The sequence below is a fragment of the Medicago truncatula genome, chromosome 5 (assembly GCF_003473485.1).
Source record: "Medicago truncatula cultivar Jemalong A17 chromosome 5, MtrunA17r5.0-ANR, whole genome shotgun sequence".
Classification (NCBI taxonomy): Eukaryota; Viridiplantae; Streptophyta; class Magnoliopsida; order Fabales; family Fabaceae; genus Medicago; species Medicago truncatula.
The window spans coordinates 35,284,310-35,303,930 of NC_053046.1; the positions used below are offsets into that span (position 1 = coordinate 35,284,310).

Here is a 19,621-nt window from a genome sequence, read left to right on the forward strand (position 1 = left end):
TCACACTAGTTAGTCTCACAAGCCTTATTAGTCAAAATATGGTTACACACATTTGCTTCACAATGGGTACTCAAATTTATATTTATTTTTTTATAAGCAAAATGATTTGAATAAAAAAGAGAGTTCAACGAGTACTTAAACCCCATTTAAAAAAAAAAAAAAAAAAAGGGATTTTAACCTAAGATGTTCGGAGTGCGGTTTGATTCAGTTTTGAGGTTAAAAATCATCTGAACTGCAAGATAAATAAGTATACAATTTGGTTTAGTTCAGTTGACTTTTAAGATAAAATCTCGAACCAAACCAAATCAATGCGATTTTGATTGAATCGGTTGATGCGGTTTTTTTTTAGACAATATTTTATTTTCCAACGTTAAAATCAAATTAAAAAGGTAAAACACAACAATATTTTAAATTTCATCCAACATTACAACTGTATTTTCACCGAACAATGTTCTGAACTACGTAGACCAAATTAAAACATGCACAAAAAGTAATCATATTTTGAAAGAAATACAAAAGACTGAATTTTTTATCAAGAGTTCAAGTAGCACATAGACACATTTTTTTATAGAAAAAACAAAGAAGAAACTTAACAAGAGAAAAAAAAATGTCTTATAGGTGATATATACTTAGTGTTTTTCTTATATTGCGGTTTGGTTTGGTTGGTAAAATCAAAACTGCAAACCGAACCAAACCACGCGGTTAAGTAAAAAAAATGATTTGAATATATTTTAACCATATGCGGTGTTTTAGGTTTCAGTTTGGATTAGTTTGGTTTGCAGATTTTCTTTTAGATTGATTCAATTTTGAACATCCATATTATAACATACTCCCTCAGGTAGGTTTTTACTGTTATAAACAAAAAATCACTTTTTAAATTCATTAAATACTTCATGTATCTGATTTATAATATAGACGAAACATATCACTCATTCAATGGGTATAAAAAGTGATTTTATTTTTATTTTTATAATAGTCATAGAAGCACTACCATACAATAAATCATGAATTACAACTCAAACCAACTTATTAGACAAGAACAATGATTTGAAGTCATCTAAATGAATGTTTGAACACACAAAATAAGACTCTCCTCGGTCATGTTCCTTTTTTTCTTTCAAAGTAAAAGAAAGAAAATACACCAATTATATTCCTTCTTGTATTATATTTAACGCACAATTTTAAGATAAGAGGATAATATCTCAATCTAAGAGATTCTTAAAGTGTAAAGATATAGCTCGTGAGAAACCAAACTCTATTTTTAGATGAAACAATTTTTACCACGGCGTATATTTGACTCAAGATCGAACTTCAAATCTTAAAAATGGAAGGTTTGTTAACACCAAAAAAGTTCATATATGAAAATGTAAAACATTTTATGTTATGTTAATAGAGTAAATAGTCAATTACCCCCTGAAATTGTAACTTTCGTCAAAAACCCCCCTGAATTTTGCAAAATGTCAAAAACCCCCTGAAATTGTCAAGCGTCTGTCAATTACCCCCCTCCGTTAATTTCCTCCATCCAACACGCTGATGTGACCGTTAACTACCACGTGGCACTGACACATGGTCAAAAAAGTCATGCCACGTCATAGGGGGGTAATTGACTATATATATATATATATATATATATTTTTTTTTAAATCTGATTTTTTTTTTTAAATCTGATTTTTTTTTCTTTTCATAATTAACATTTGTGCCACCCACTGAACATGCAAATACCCCCCCTGAAGTTAAACATTTATGTGCAAATACCACCCTCAAATTTAAAATTTATGTAGCAAATATCCTCTCAAATTTATAACTTATATGCAAACATCCTCTCCAAATGTAAAACTTATATGCAAATTACACCTTGAATCATAAAACTTTAATGGTTAAGTAAAACTTATTCTTAATCTATAATTTACTATATCTCTAATAACAATAAAAAAGGAAAAAAATCACATCTTTAAAATAACATGGAAACAGAGATGCATATGCATCAAAATGTTGTGTTTTGAGAGCAAATAATTGCAGATCCTACAGGAAAAAAAATTAACAAGGATTTGACCAAGACATATATATAATATATGAAGGTAAATTTGGTAGTTATGGCAAAATGTAATTACAGCGAGAAGTTAAATTTTCTCCAACAGCAAAAGTGTAATGGCAATAATTTGTCATCATTTCGAGCAACACCCTTAGGCCTTAACAGATAGAGAACTAGTGGTGTGTTCCGTGGGAACCCCTGAAGGAGCATAGCTAGAAATATTCCCAAGCTCTTGACCAAAAAACAATTCTACGTGAGCCTACATACAACCATCCATTCATGCACCAATAACCTCTCCCCCTTTGTTTTATTTTAAAGATGTGATTTTTTTCCTTTTTTATTGTTATTAGAGATATAGTAAATTATAGATTAAGAATAAGTTTTACTTAACCATTAAAGTTTTATGATTGTAATTTGCATATAAGTTTTACATTTGGAGAGGATGTTTGCATATAAGTTATAAATTTGAGGGGATATTTGCTACATAAATTTTAAATTTGAGGGTGGTATTTGCACATAAATGTTTAATTTCAGGGGGTATTTGCATGTTCAGTGGGCGGCACAAATATTAATTATGAAAAGAAAAAAAAATCAGATTTAAAAAAAAAAAAATATATATATATATATATATAGTCAATTACCCCTATGACATGGCATGACTTTTTTGACCATGTGTCAGTGCCACGTGGCAGTTAACGGCCACATCAGCATGTTGGATGGAGGAAATTAACGGAGGGGGATAATTGACAGACGCTTGACAATTTCAGAGGGGTTTTTGACATTTTGCAAAATTCAGAGGAATTTTTGACGAAAGTTACAATTTCAGGGGGTAATTGACTATTTACTCTATGTTAATAGGAGTATCTTAATCCTAGCCCTTGGGCGGATTGAAAGTTCAAATATATTGATGGAGTGTAAAAATGAATTTGAAAGTTACATATGAATGTAATTTGTTAAAGTCAAATTAAATATCTTTCCTTCCTTGTCTCTTTGATTCATTCATGATTCATCTACCTCTCCCCAAAACCGCAACGTTACTCCATTCTTTCTACACACTCAATCCAAATCCATTCCAGATTTTCCCCAGAAACTCATTATTTTCCGGTAAAATCTCTCTCTCGAAGCTAGATACGCGCACACGCTACACAATTTTCATCTACTTCGCTTAATTTCCATTTCCATTTCCATTTTCTCTTCTTCAATTTTCCGATTTCAGATTCAAGGAAGAGAAACTCATCAATGGCGCCTCCGATTCTTTCCTTAGCTCTTCCTTCCGAAACCGGTCGAGTACTCAGCATTCAATCTCACACTGTTCAGGTTTTTTTTTTTAATTCCAATTTGGTATATCTTTTTTGAATCTGTAAAATATTCAGATTGGTTCTATTGAATATAACCTTTTCAAGTTGCATTTATGTATGCTATTGTTTGTTCTGAATTCTCATGAATCCTGAATGTTACGGTTAAGTTCATTTTTTTTAATCACATTCAAAAGTTGTAAGTTGTGGATTATGAATATGGTTAATCACATAGAAAATTATGGTTAATCAATAGTTGAAAATGGATTAACCACAATTTTGATCGTGGATTGAATTAGCCATTTACTTAACTGAATTAACTGCATTTGTGAACCTGATTAACTAGATGTTCTAGGTGTAGGAAAAAATGGGTGTGTAAATATCATTACTCTTACAGTTACACTTACATTGTAGCTTTATTTGTTGATATTACTCTCAGGGTTATGTAGGAAATAAATCGGCTGTTTTTCCTCTCCAACTTTTGGGCTATGATGTCGATCCAATTAATTCCGTGCAGTTTTCAAACCACACAGGCAAGCAAGCAAGCATCTTTTCAGTTTTATATAGACAATTCTTGGTTGTTACTTGTTAGTATGTTACTTTAGTAGCATTTGTGAATAGAAAAAATAATTCTTTAGTTTATGATATTTCTAGAGAAGAAAAATAATCCCATGGAAAAATGTCTATCAACTTGAGAGTGAGGTGGGCTCACTTCCATTTGGCTATTTTACTGTGCAGGGTATCCATCTTTTAAGGGCCAGGTTTTAAATGGACAGCAACTCTGGGATCTAATTGAAGGCCTTGAAGCCAATGATTTATTGTACTACACTCACTTATTAACAGGTACTATTGTCTATGATGTCAAAGAGTTTTCCGTCTGTATAATTTAATTGTCAACTGTATCACATTCCCTCGCGATTCGTGAAGTCAACCGAAAATTGCATGCGTGTGTGTTTTACAAACTTTAAATAAGTATATTTCTTTCAGAATTATTGTTACTTATTGTTTTAGTTTTTGAAGTTACAATTAGTGTAGCCAAATAGAGCGTTATAGCATGGCTGATTTTGATGAACCTGCTACAAAAACCGCAACACCTCTGTTGAATGCAGAAATGCGCCGCGGGGCGGCCAACCCAATAATTGGCACGGTGCGGGAGTGGGGTGCGTAGCGGGCACTATTTCGGTGGTGCAGCCACTAATAAATTTAATACTAGATACCATACTATTCAAAAAGAAATACTAAAATACCTTAAACATTACTTAAATGTTCATGAAGTATTCATAATATGAAATAAAAGGGATAGCAAAATCGAAAATGGCTAATACCAATTATTATATACAACTAGTACAAGTTATTGTTTTACTATTTATAGGTCCGCTTTGGCTGCTTTCCGCTTCTGACACGCGCCGACGCAGCCTGACACACGCCGACGCGGCCTGGTGCGGTTGTCCTGATTTTTCCGCTCTGCTCCGCTATAGCGGCAGGCACGGCCGCTATTGACAACAGTACGCAACACTATCCTAGTTTTGCTATTAGGGCAATAGTGGTCTCTATTCTCGTTTCTGCTAGCTGATATAACGACAATAGCGGAAAAAAAGATAATTTTAGGATTTTTTTTAAAATGATACAGCTGAAGATTCTACATGTGTGGGCCAAACATGAGCTATTTTTATAATAAAAAATTGGAAGAGTTGGTGAGGATTTCTTCTATATTCTCCACGAGTTCAGCTTTGCTCCATTTATGAGAGAGATAGACACGTGTGATTGCTTAGTGGGATCCATCAAATCGTTATTCTATTCCTTGTGTCTATCTCTCTCATAAATGGACAATAAATAGAGCAAAGCTAAACTCACACTCCATAAAACGTAATCTCTTCCATATATAAGCTATGTTCAACTTCCATTCCCTTCTTGTTTGTATGGACAGTGCTTTTTATGTTTTTTAAATACAATTGACTTATTTCAACGACTGTGCGGCTTCTTCTATTTGTCCACAGCACTATTCAGTTATTTCACATAGCCGTTTTTTGGCATTTTTCTATTTTCCGCAAGCCACTATTATGACACTGGTTACCTTCCTGCAAATATATCTCCTTTGGTGTTAGAAACTATATGTTCAAATCTTGGAAATAGTCTTTCCACTTGGTGGGTAAGGCTGTGTTCATTTACCTTCCCTGGACACCACCTGGTGGGAGCGCCACCCACTTGGCCACCCTATTAGAAATTATATGTTACGTTCTATTCTTATATGTTGTCGCTAAACTGTGAGTTTTTGTGTTTTAAATTCGGTCGTTATTTTGATTATTCTGACTTTGAATCTAATGCTTTTTCAGGTTATATTGGTTCAGTTTCTTTTCTCAACACAGTATTGGATGTTGTCTCCAAGCTTCGCTCAATAAACCCCAAGCTTACATATGGTGAGATTACTAATTCACGGGTTGGTTAAATTCTATTTAAGACATAGATTCAGTCTAAGTCTAACTTAGGGGTTATTATTAGCAAAAAATAATTGAGGTTATTAGTTTAGAATATGACCAGTTTAGGAACAAAATTTAACTACGGAAATTATGCTGCTCGAACCAGTGTAGTCAAGAGCGTGAGCCTCCTCGTAGGATCGTAGGATCATCGGCTTCAAGGTCATGGTTCCGTGCTGCGATGGAACCAGGATCACTGGAGTGCACCACTGCTGAAATCGTGAGTTGCCGGTAGGGTTGTGTGCATGAAGAAGCATCATAATGAGTTTTTTGATCCGGGTCAGGTTTTGTTTGAATGGCATGTTATTTAAAACAAAAATTTCTGATCACGTGGAGCAACTCCTCCTTGCGTCACCATCTGTGACTCTCTCTTCCCTTCTTTGTTTTTTTCTACATGCTAATTGGTTTGTTACAGTGTAAGGAGAGTCCAGTGGTGGCTGCATCCCCTTTTACCCAGTACAACTTGGGTTTTTTTATGAAGGGAAAAAAACTTGGGTCTGGCCCAACTCATTTTATTTATTTTTGGTTTAGACTCTATGTTTGAGAGAATGGAGAAATTTGGCTGTATGACCTAAACACTCTTTTATTTTTAACCAGATTATTTCTCTTGTATTTTTAAAGTTTAATAATAAAGTATAACAAAAACTATTCTAAAATAATATGATAAAGTAAGTAATTATTATTATTATTTTAATAGTAAAGAGTGCAAATAATGATTAAAAAAAATGTAAGATGCAATCTAAATTTCATGTTATTTTTCTTTTCTATGCTATTTTTGTCCATACTTATATGCATAGATATATTTTTTTCTTTTGCTATTGGCTTAGTGGCCAACACACACTCAAATAAACGCACACGGGGAGGGGAAGTGTGGAGAATCGGGACGGGCACCCACATTAAATGTCCTCACAGCCAAACCACAAGGCTGTAACAACGGGGAAGTGTGTATAGATATATTTTTTGTAATAGGTAGGATCTTACAAGTCATGTCACTATGACCTCACAGCCATTCCTCATTGTTATTTTTATTGTCTGCATTGACACTTAAAGCCTGGGGAATATGATTTATACCTTTTGTATGTTGGACATCAATCTTTAAAGAAATTTTTCTTTATTTTGTATTGAAAATATAAATTATGTGTGTTTTGTTTCCTTGTCAGTATGTGATCCAGTATTGGGTGATGAAGGAAAGCTTTATGTTCCTCAAGAGCTGGTGACAGTGTACCGTGAGAGGGTAAGACTGATCCACAAAGATGTTTCTCCAAGTGTCCATATGTAATAATATACATGATGGAACAAGTTTACATACATGAACTTCTCTGACTAAGTTATCATATGCAACTCAAATTTGTTTTATCCATAACTGAAATTAGATATTGATCCATGCTTATTGGGTTCTTATTTATGAGATGACACAGACATACTTTTCTTTTGCCTGGCCCATTTAAATGTTACCTTTACTTGTTTTGACATCTCAGTAACACACATTTCATCAGGTTGTTCCAATCGCTTCAATGTTGACTCCCAATCAGTTTGAAGCAGAATTACTGACAGGACTCAGGTAATTATACCATGATTAATATTACTTAACAGTTTTTCTGATTGGAAATTGCTATCGTATATGTGCATATATTATAAGCAAAATCTATATGTTGACATGTAAGTGAGCAGCTTCAATCACTTCGACAGCATATTACTTTTATTTTTCTCTTGTACACAAAAGTTGTGGGGTTAAATATGTTTTTAGTCCCTATACAACTGGAAACATGTTGATTTTAGTCTCTATTAAAATTTCAAATGTTCTAGTCCAAAATAATACGACAGTCAAGTACTTTTAGTTCCTCAATAGTATTTGTATTAAGTATAGTGACGTTAACCATATAAATATTTTACAGGGACCAGAATTAACATATTTCCATTTTCATGAGGACTAAAAAAATGTTTAACCCAATATTGCAATTTGAAAAATTGTATGAATGCACTGCAGAAAAAGAGCAAATTATTTGAAGTATGTGAAATTTCTATCTCTTATATTTTTTAAGGAGGTTTCGGCTTATAAATTTTTTTTTTTGAAGATCGGCTTATAAATATTAATGGCCCCTTTCATATATAGATATCTTGTTTTATGCATGGGCTTATAAATATTGAAGGCCCCGTCTCAAATGTATAAGATATTTTTGTTTTATGCTTGTTGAGTGCATGTGTAAATTAGGGAGTTTTGTTACAACACTGAGAAAAAAGCTCGTTAGTTTTTAGCTGGATGTTGCTTTTGGCTGATGTTTTTGAACATTTGTTGTTATGGAACTAATTGAGGTTGAAGCTAACATCACAACCACACTCCACAGAATATTCTGATCTTTAGAAGGCAACACGCGATTGAAATATTATTTTCGATATACAATTACAACATATTAGGCGCAGAAGCTATTTTTGTTCTTTGGTGTTATTTTATATTTTCCTCTTATGGCTGTGATTTTCCGATTCCTGTCTATTCTGTCTGTTGGACGTCCACTATGTATTCCCTCTGAAGGTTTCATATCACAGGATTCAGTCTGAAGAAGATGGTCGAGAAGCTTGTAACTCAATTCATGCAGCTGGACCTTCAAAGGTTTGCTTTAATTATTTTGTTCTACCATGTGCATTCGTTTGCTGAATGATAAAGCATAATCTGAAAACAAATCCGATCTTTCTGGATTACAGGCTCTAACTTTCGTTATAAACTCAACTGTGTTATTATGTTTTTAACTTAATTTTCTTGCATGTTTTCATAAATACTTGTTTGATTACAGCAACAGAAAGATAGTAAAATTTCTTTTTGTATACTTTAATTTTCTTTTTAAACACAACCTATTTGATTATTTAGCCAATAAAATTCTGCTGGGCTCTTTGGCTCCATGAAAATCGTGGATTTTACTTTGTAAAACATATGGGTGGGGAATAGCAATGGTCTAAAGTGGTACACACTATTGTACAAACATTTGCACACACAAGAAACAAGAAAGTTTGAATCTGAGGTACAAACATGGCAGCACCAGGAGGAGTTGACCCATGTCCATGTCTTCTCAAATTATATTTTCTAAATGTTTTTTGTTTTTACTATGCAAAGAAATTGTCTAAATCTAATGTCACGATGAACTCGTCTATAACTATTAATGTTTGCTTATGCTCTGTTTCTCTCAACCATTTAGCTAATGTATGTTCATCCTCAGGTTGTAATTACAAGTATAAATGTAGATGGGAATCTTCTCCTCATTGGAAGCCATCTAAAGGAAAAGGTGGGATAAATGTCACGTATAATGTTGTTACCACTGGTAATAATTTTTTTTTTCTAATATTAGATATATGATTAATACTGTAAATCAATATTGTTGAATTTTCATAATTTACTTGCATGATATGTCTTCTTGTTCCTTGAGTTATTACAATGATTTGTAAAATTTCTGTTTTCCATGATTCCACACTTCTGAAAACCAAACTGACTGGGTTCAATCTTCTTTGACCAAAAAATGGGTGAACTGGCCAATCTTATTTGGTGGCAGATTATAATTTAGAATCTTGACAATGAGGGTAAACCAAACCAGCTAGCGTAGGCCGTAGAGTCAAATTAGGTTTGAACCGCTGAAATGCTGCACAGTATTGTTATGTGACCCTATGTGGTTGGGTCATATGATTGCAGATTGCTGTATTGACTAATATAATAGCCACCCTATGTGGATGAGTCATATGACTGCAGATTGCTATATTGACTAATAATAGCCGGTGCAGGTGGGGATGGACATACTCACTTAGGGAGTTTGACGAGCAGGACACCAATGTGATAATTTTTTTTCCTTATATGTTTTGCGTATAAAATGCATACACTATATACTCTTGGAAATATCACATGGAATCTATTTATCTATTTTAAGAAAAGTATTCGCCCTAACTACATATGGTGGGATTTCATGCTCTCACATGAACTCTTTGCTAGTTATTACTATCTAATCAAAAGAATTCATTATTATAAATATTAAAACATTAACTAGTGAGCTATTTTTCATTGGGTATATCAATAGGTAATTGAAAAATATTTTTCTACTTTTAGATTATTGCTTGATATGTCTGCAAAAATTTCCTTTGATTGTATACTCAATGTTCAACAGTATTTCATTTGAACAAAAAAGAAATTTCTATTTGTTTTCTAGAGAAACCTATGTCTACAAGCTATGATTTTTATAAACACACACATGATAACCATGGCGAAAACACTGAAGTATGAAGTGCCACAGTCTATACTAACAGACCACACTCTTCACTGACATTTTTAATTTTATATACTCAATGGTTTATATTCATACACTATCTACTCATCTTAGTAACATAAATTTTTATTACCTTTTGTGTGCAGGGAAATCCTCCCAAACAATTTAAGATTGCAATTCCCAAAATACCAGCTTATTTTACGGTATGAATATACAATAAATTTATTGTTTGGTTTTTGCGATGTTATCCAAGAAAAAATATCCGAGTGGCAGCGTTCATTTGGAGCCATAATGGGTTAAAATTCCACTTGAAGCAATGTCTGTGTAGCAAGTGTAATATACTCCTACTCATCAGTGTGTACCTTTCAAATAAACACTGTTGCATTGATTTCATTGCAAAAAATACAAGGGTCAAGGCGACAAGTTTCCCTTGACCTCAAATCTCGACTATTGCGTAGTGGAGTTTTAACAATCCGCCACTATTCAGGATTGACAACATTAGTATAAATTATTAAAATAAGTTTGATTCTCTTGTTCTGTTTAGAACTACTTCCAAACAGTTAATAACTGTAGCTTTGATTACACAATTTGTTTTTATGCTGGTAGGGAACAGGAGATCTCATGACTGCACTTCTTCTCGGTTGGAGCAATGTAATGTCAATTTACTTATTAGTCTTACTTGTCATTGCGTGCATAATATTTACCTAAAATGTGTCTTCATTCGTTTCAGAAACACCCAGACAACCTTGAGAAGGCTGCAGAACTCGCGGTATCAAGCTTACAGGTATTTTCTTTTTACTTGTTCTTTTCTTCCTCCTTCCAATATTGTGGAAGTATTGTTTATCTTGGACTGATCCTATGTCTTGCTTGTAAATGTGAGGATATTGATTGTAAGATTCAGAATATTTTATATTCATTTTTGTGAATGAATGATTTAATGATCACAATATTATGCAGGCACTTTTGCAAAGGACACTTGATGATTACAAAAGTGCTGGACATGATCCCAAATCATCCAGTTTAGAGATCAGATTAATTCAGAGCCAAGATGATATCCGCAGTCCACAAATCACATTCAAAGCTGAAATATACAGCTAAACGGTGATATGATTTGAAGCCGAATGCCTATCTCGATCAATTATAGAAATTGGAGCTACAATGTTCAATTATAGCACTGCAGGCCTTTTAAAGCCAAAAGTTCATTTTTTTTTTTTTAATAAGCATGACATATAAGTCAAATTTGTGTTAGGTTCGAAAAAATAAAGAACTGTAAATTTAATTTTAGTTTCATTACCCTCGTTACTGGAATATTAAGGCATAAATATAATTGTGCATATATCTAACTATCAAATTGAAAAATAATTGTGCATATATCTTTTTAATACTACTTAAAGCATTGTTTTTTTTTTTTTCATAGCCAAGATAGTTTCGATAGCAAACTTAATTGTTTTTGTCTAGTACGTGAGAAAAGTTATAACAATATATTTTCTCCGTTCTTAATCAAATATTTGTAGCAATTTTTTAGCATCTACCCTCCAATCTTATTTATAAGGAAAAAGTTAACATAATTTGGTGGCGTCAAAGATAAGCAAAAATTTGCTCTAAAAATATCTCTTATTAATTATCTTAATTTTCAAGATGAGTATTTGTACAACCATTTTTTGAGAAAAAGAGAAAAAATGGCCTCTAAAATTGACAAGCAACTAGCAAATGATGATTTACACTTGTTTTCTTCGTTTGATTACTAATAAGTGCCAAGATTCTTCTAAAGACAAGTGAAACGAGTAGTTTTGTAAAGATCATATGTTTTAATTCTGAGCAAACCCTCAAATTAGTCACTGAATTACCATTTGTCAAGGGCAAGAAAATGTTATGAAGGACTTAATTAGGAGCAAATGGGGTTGAATTTTGATTATCAGAGGCAAATGAGCTGATAAAGGGAGCAGCAAGTTGATATAATTACCATTCATATCTCCACATGCTGATGTTGAATTATAGAGAAGGATCATATTGTCTCCCTGAAACCAGATTGATTTAAGACACCTCTGAGTCCACCAAACCAAGGCTTATGATCCTATTCTAGGCCATAGATAGCTTTGTGCAGCTTGCAGACCATAAATTCATCAGCCAATTCAAACCTGGGTGGCTGGGACATATACAACTCCTCTTTCTTCTAGCAAGCCATATAAATTATAAAAACACATTGTTGCCATTTAGCTGTTTTAAGGGCCATTTTTTTTTAATGGCATTTTAAGGGCCACTTACTTTTGAGTGAGAGCTAAGGTTAGAATAATTCTGATAGTTAATGACAAAACTGGAAGTCTAAATGAAGTCAAATCCAAATTGTTGAAGAAGTCCCGTGGCAACTAAGTTGTCTAAGCATCAAATCCTGCCATCCTGGAAACAACTCAGATAGAGTCTTTAGGGTTTGTTCAACAGATATGCAAGACTAGGAACATGGACAAAAATTAGTTGACGAGTGATAATGGTGTGAGTAGGTTATGTAAATTGAAATACGTGATTTTTCACTATGAGATAAACAATTATAGCCTTTGTGGGATGTGGAGTGTCAAAAAAAAAATACACAAGTCTATAAAATTATAGAGTATTGGTAGGGAGTATACTGAACAAGTAGACACAAGTTAGGAAAATATTTGTGTGTGCTGGTGTTTTCTTTCAGCCACACCAAATGATGTGTGCCAGGGAAAATTAAACAAATTTATTGCCAAACTTGAATAGGGATAGACTTAAATCAATTGTGATTGTGTTTTCTTTTGGGATAACAACCAAATTCTCTATTCATTTGTCAACACAATAGACTTGAATAAAGATAAGAAATGGGCTTAGATAGCATTCAATGCAAATATAAAGTAAAAGCACAGTCTAATTACAATATGAGCAGACTGGCAATAATTCAAATTGAAAAGCAGTTCACAATTTTGCTTAGTTGGAAAAATCCTAGACCACATTCAGAATTTCGGAGTATTCTTAAACATTCTTAGTACAAGTCTATAATGAACATTAAATTCTCAGTAAAAGCATCAGTCTTTCCTAAGATCCATGAAATCACGATGAATACCACTGGCATTAAGGATGACAATTTCAACCTTATCCCCCTGTAAAAACATACATCCAAAGTAAGTTAAGTTTGTCCTGATGTAAAATGACATTTATGTAAAAGGGTCCAAAGTTTCGGCATTCGAAATAGCTCTACATTAACACAATACGAAATTTCAACCACCTTATAAGAGGACTCATACTTCGACTTTGCAAAAAAGGTCTTAAATACTAAGCCGAAATGTGCCTCGTTTAATAAAGATTGAACGGTCTGGATCCGCAATAGTGTGAATGCATGACGACAGACAGTCCATTTTTGTATGTAAACAAACTTACAGTGTATATATCTCTCTCTGTTGCTGATGCAAAAACTGTTTTGACCAAATCAACTGCTTCTGTTTCAGACAGTGGAGTAACAGCATCCTACAATAAATCATATTTTAATGTAGAGGTGTTAGTCAAGCACAGTTTAGGGCCTGTTTGCTATATCTTTTTTGTTAAAAAAGATATCACATTTTTAAACAAAATAATCACTTTTGGAAGTTTTCATCAGTTTGTTAGAACTTAAAAAAATGAGAATGTGAAAGAAAAAAAAATCTTAAAACTATTTCAAATGAGAAGTTTTTAATAGCTTATCTTGAAAATCACTTTTATAGATGATTTGTTTAAAAAAGTGATTTTCATTATAGTAAACAAACACAACAAGTTATGTTTTCCTTAAAAATCTCCAAAAAAAGTATCTCTAAATTATTGAATGTCAAAATCACTTTTTTATAATCGATAACAAACGAGCCCTTAAAGCATCAAATATTTCAAGCAAATCAATTTACGAACTTCACCTGTGCAGGTAAGAGGAGTGGACTGGGAGACTTTAGTTGGTTATCAAGAAAAGGCATAATGAGTGTGGATCCAGAACCTTGAGAGCTATATCCCACCCTTTCATAGGAACCAACAGCATCGTATGTGAAGACACACCCCTTTCCTAATTCAGATTGAAGTAGAAGTTTGAGTTAGGAAATACAAAAATGGAACGTTACCATAATAGAAAGGTAGAAATAGTACACCTTCACTGTCGAGACCGCCCAAAACATTGAAAGAATAATAAGGAAAGAACCGTTTGTAGTAAAGTGTGTTTGAAAGTAACTGAGCCATTGCAGGGCAGCTCATTTGCTTGTTGTGTTGATGCTGATATGTCTGCATTCAGAATCAATATAATGACATGGTCAATCGTGGATTGCAGAAAATAGCAGTTTGCACAAATTCCGCTATGCTTCAGTTTTATAGCGTTGCTGTAGTCACTATTTGACAACAATTTGGCCTAAAAGCAATATGTTCAACTATCTGTTCTACAATGCTACTATTGCTGCTATTTGACAACACTAATGTCATTTCAACCAGAGGCTTCAATTTGTTGTCAAGGTAAAAGAACAAGGGAGCCACAGAAGGGATGGAATAATTTATAGTCAAACACCACAATCTCACTAAATTGATTCTAACTTAAAACTAGAATTTGTAAATTTTGGCTTCTATAATTGATTTTTAGCCTTGAATGTACTATTCAACTCACATTTGCATGAACGTTTCCAAACATAAATCACTATAGATTCAACTCACTTTTAGCCTGAAACAGTTTCACATAATTAATTCATTAAAAATTAATTTGTGTCACTGCAAAACCAAACTCATACCAAGTCATCCTGAAAATAGCTTATTTGAGCTAAATGGTATTACTTAAGGCCTGTGTTGGAATCACTTATTTGAGCTTAACTACTGGCAATCTAAATAGTACTCCCTCCGTTTTTAAATATAAGCAAAATTTATTTTTTAGGTTCATTGAATTAATGATGTATGTAGTCCATATTATGAACCACATACATCATTAATTGAATGAATCTAAAAGGTAAATTTTGTTTATATTTAGAAACGGAGGGAGTATCACTTAGGGCCTGTTTGGAATCACTTATTTGAGCTTAACTATTGGCATAAGTTTTGTGACACTGTTTGGGGGAATTTATGAAAATAGCTTAAGACAATTTTCATAACTTTTTTATTGACTTGTTTTCATGAGTTCTCCAACATGGCTTATAAAAACAACTTATAGCATATACAAAAACAAATTAACATTATTTTATCTTTTTTGTTTAAAAATAGCTTATGTAAGCTTAAACATGATAAGCGCTTATGTTGTAAGCTTCAAATACAGTATTTAGACTGACCAAATGCCTAGCAGACAAAACCTTCTGCAAAGCCTTGACATCAGCTTGAAAACCAGAAGAAGCCATAACACATTTCTCAGCTCTGTCACAAAACAAAACAAAACAAAAACAACCTTAAATAGCGTACAAGTGTCAGTTATGATACGAGTATGAGAAATAAATAGCGTACAAGTGTGAGATTTTGGAGTAATCACGAGTGAGGATGTTGTAACCGGTGGACATCCTCGTATCTGCTGCGATGACACAGTAATCGGATCCAGCAATTGCAACACAAGATCTACAAAATACAAACAAATAAGGGAATTTAAACCAAAAAAATAGTTGATTAAACTGAGAATAGAAGAGAGAGTACCCTACCCTCCATTGTTGTCATATGGAGACCAATTAGCGTGTTGTTTAGTCATGACGAAATTAGGGTGATGAACACAAAACAGAGAAAGCGTTAAGAAGAAAGAAGAAGGAGTGAGTATATAATGATTTTGTTTTATTTGGTTTCTTTCTTGTTCAAGAGGGCAGCTCAAACTCAAACTATATTTTCATAAGTTAAATAGACCAAGTTGCATTAACTTACATAAGAATTGATCTGTTTGAAGTTAAAAAATCAAACAAAACTTTTAAAATTAGTTAAAGGATCAAATTAATATCAGATTGAACTTTTAAAATAAATTAAGGGAATAATACATGTAAGTCTCTAAGTGGTTGATGTAAATGATAAAAAGAATTAGAATAAAGAGAAATGTTAACGGCACTTGTTTAGAAGTCTAAAGAAGAATTTTTTTCTTCTTAAAAATTGAGTATTTAATGCATTGAAACTTTAAAAAAGAACCGTTTCTACATAAGATTTACAAATATTCCCTCTTTTGAATCCATAACAAGTGTCCTTAGAGCACATGTTAGCATAACCCTAAAATAAATATCTACAAGTTACTCATTATATTAGTGTTTTAATTATTGGTAACAATTCAAGTAGTAGATAACTTTGTGTATCAGACTTGGGTGATGATATATTTGTGTTGGATAAAGACTCTGAACTATTTATTATTTGTTGGATAATCAAGTGTGAGTGATTATGTTCCACATCGAATAGAAATGGAGGAAATAAAGGATATATAAGAGAGAGAACTCATAAACTCATTGCCTTAAGGTTTTGAATAAGAGTGTGGTGTTTAAATCTCTTATGGACCTAGACGTTTGACCCATTGCCGCTCCCGGGGCTCTCCGGACTCCCCAACATTATTGGCTAAAGATTATTATGGATTTGAAAGAAATGACATTTATACAGTACAAATTTGAATGGATATAGAAAGTAGTTTCAGTTTACATTAGTAAATGAGTGAAATCTAGGTGGAAGTAAGACTTGTGTTTCATTCTCAACCTCATCAACAAAACCTATCCTTCATTATCATTCTTAACAATAATGAACTTGTTTCTGATCATGTGATCTGAACAGCTTGGTCAGTGCTAGACTTCACGACTTTTTGAAAAGTCTCATAATGAACTTGTGACAAATTAAGTAATGTTGAAACTTTCCCATTGCTTCAAAAATTGCATATGATTCCCACACATAAGTTTATTGCTTTTGCATCCTATGACTCGATTTTTTGAAGAAGTAAGCAATACTTTACCCGGAGCCGGAGGAATCAATGTTCAGTACCAATGTGATGGTTGTTTTGAGCTCCTCGAAAGCTAATGATGCAACGTTATCCCATTTTAAGCACACATTCTTGGACTAGGATTTGTCCATTTACCACATTGGCTTGACATATTGTGTCTCAAGTACTCCACACTTGAAAAGACAAAGTTGTATTTAGACACTTCAGAATAAAGGTAATGTTGTCTAAGTAGTTGTAAGACTTCCTCTAAGTGTAGTAAACGAGACAACCAAGAAGGGACAAACACCAATATGTCATCAAAGAAATCTATAGTAGCTTTCAAAGTTATTTGAACTCTCCATTCATTAAAATTTGTAATGTGCACAGGGCATTAGCAATCCTAAATGGTATCACAATCCATTCATATAAGTCTTGGTGAGCTCTAAATCGGGTCTTGTGAGCATCCCCAAGTTTCACACAAATTTGATGAAATAGGAGGGGAAAAAGGTGGAAATTTATTTAACAATTCATCAAAGGTGCAAATTTGAAAACAATTATCAATGGTAATGACATTTAGGATCTATAATTAGTGCACAAGCATCATGAGTTATCCATTTTTCTTACAAACAAAATAGGAGGGGAAAAGACTACTTTTAGGCTGGATGATGTCGTCATCGAGCATACCGTTCACCCTGCTTTTGATTTGGGATTTGTGACTATAACGATATTTGTAGGGTCACACCTTGATTTGAGCCACTACCTTCCAAAGAAAGATATATAAAGTGACCTTAAAATCAAGGTGGTGGTAATATCTAAGGGGTATAAACCACATAAGCATAATAAAATTCAACAATGGACTGAGTGTATGTTAGCTTTGTTGTGTATGGAATTGAGCAAGTGAGCTAACCTAGGTAACTGGGTTGGTCTCCATGAAGAGTGATAAACTTATCACCCAAGTAATGCGATAAAACATTGAAATCAACCATATAAAGCTTTAGAGTGTGTTTGGATGGAGGAATGTTTTGAGAAAATTCAAATACTTTGAGATGAATTTCATTGTTTGGATAATAATTTGAAGAATTTTCAAAATGATAGAAATTTACGAAGTATTTTGTTTAAGTTAAATTTAGAGAATTTCAAATGACACCTAAAAGTTAAGAATTTCAAAATTCTTCTTTGTTATAATTTTCCAAATTTTGCATTTTGGTCCTCAAATTTTCAATTTGACCCCAATAAATTTTCAAAAAAATTGTAAATTGACCCCTCAATTTTTTCAAAAATTATAATTTGACCCCTAATTTCAATTTTCAAATTTGACCCCAAAAAAATTAAAATTTACAAAAGTGGCCAAAAAATGTGACAATGAAATTTTGTATTACTCCATCCAAACAAAAGTATTGAGAATTAAAATCATTTTAATTGAATAATTTGAATTACCAAAAAAGAAAATATCGCAATTTAAGAGAGCCAGACATAAAGCAATTCTTCTATTAAATATAAAAATAAAATGGTGCAGACATAACATTGAGAAGAACCTCTCAAAAAAATATTGAGAAGAATATGGGCTTTGAAACATGAGGATTATTAGGAAAGAATGAAAATTAGACAAAAAAATATTAGGAAATAGAGTTAATCATATAGGATATAGGAAACGCTTACGTGATGATTTTAATAACGATTGTCGGTGTCAGTAAAATGAACACTTTAAATTTGATGTCAAAGTTTAGTTTAACATAAAATCTTACTTTTGAACCAAGATGTGTTATGTAGCAAGTTCGAAATAATTCAATGCTGCTATGTTTCCATAAAACTTTGTTATATATGTCCAAATAAAGACGGTCAAAAAAGTTTACATTCTGCAAGAAGTCGAAAGCTGCTAAAACAAATCAAAAGTTTTATGAAAATTATTAAAGTATCTCCCTTCGTGACGTGACCTTTGAAACAATGTTTCATTTAAAAATTCTATATATCGAGTGAGACTCGAATAATTTTGAACTCAAATGATGACAATCATGATTTAGGCAAAAAGTGACATGCATGGTTCAGTAAATACTATAGTTGCTGCCAGACCACTTGAAACCAAAAAGAACACAAAATGGTGACATGCATGTTGTTTCGGTAAATATTGTAGTTGCTACCAGGCCACTTGAAACCAAAAACAACAGAAAATTGTGAATGGCTAAACCTTCAATTCAACTTTTATCGTGTAAAACTGTATTATATGTTAGAATATGTAATTTGAATGAAAAAATTTATTTTTTAACTCAATTCTATCTCAATTAAATTTGACAAAACTTACTAATGAATTTCACATAAATGCTTTCTAATATGGGATAAATCTTCAACTTGGAGCATCTTTCATCCTTGTAGAACGTGGCAACACAATACAAGGATGTGAAGTTAAACGTCATCTTTATAATATCAATAAAATATTAATAAGATTAACCTTTAGTTATGAGAGTGATAAATTCAGACAGAAATTTAAGAAATTTCACATATATAGTTTTCTTGACTACCTACATAACTTGTATCATGTCAAAGTTAAGTTAACACCTTTAATAGGTAATGTAGGTCAAGACCTTACTTATGGTGATTGGTGATATATGATGCATTTGCACTTCTGTACGATACAAGATGCTACCACCTCTAAGCTCATATGGAAAAGAATGTCTCCACCTCCTTGTGTTAATTATTTTTGTCCAATGCATCTTATT

General features: G+C 32.7%; 2 protein-coding genes across 2 annotated transcripts; one reads left to right on the plus strand and one right to left on the minus strand.

Annotated features, from left to right (window-relative positions):
- Positions 1–2,966: 2,966 nt before the first annotated feature.
- On the plus strand, positions 2,967–11,404 carry LOC11430124 (pyridoxal kinase). The gene is made up of 13 exons (XM_003616344.4): positions 2,967–3,136; positions 3,249–3,349; positions 3,767–3,860; positions 4,066–4,170; positions 5,661–5,744; positions 6,962–7,035; positions 7,298–7,362; positions 8,346–8,409; positions 9,011–9,076; positions 10,189–10,245; positions 10,649–10,693; positions 10,773–10,826; positions 11,000–11,404. Exons 1-13 carry the CDS (start codon positions 3,034–3,036, stop codon positions 11,138–11,140), a joined length of 1,053 nt encoding a protein of 350 aa, XP_003616392.1. The 5' UTR covers positions 2,967–3,033; the 3' UTR covers positions 11,141–11,404.
- Positions 11,405–12,862: 1,458 nt separating this feature from the next.
- LOC11433762 (proteasome subunit beta type-1) lies at positions 12,863–15,845 on the minus strand. Its single transcript, XM_003616346.4, has 7 exons — positions 15,673–15,845; positions 15,485–15,592; positions 15,316–15,397; positions 14,164–14,293; positions 13,939–14,081; positions 13,436–13,522; positions 12,863–13,158 (listed from the first exon to the last, which is right to left on the minus strand). The coding sequence occupies exons 1-7, from the start codon at positions 15,717–15,719 to the stop codon at positions 13,084–13,086; spliced, it is 672 nt and encodes a 223-aa protein (XP_003616394.1). The 5' UTR covers positions 15,720–15,845; the 3' UTR covers positions 12,863–13,083.
- Positions 15,846–19,621: the final 3,776 nt, after the last annotated feature.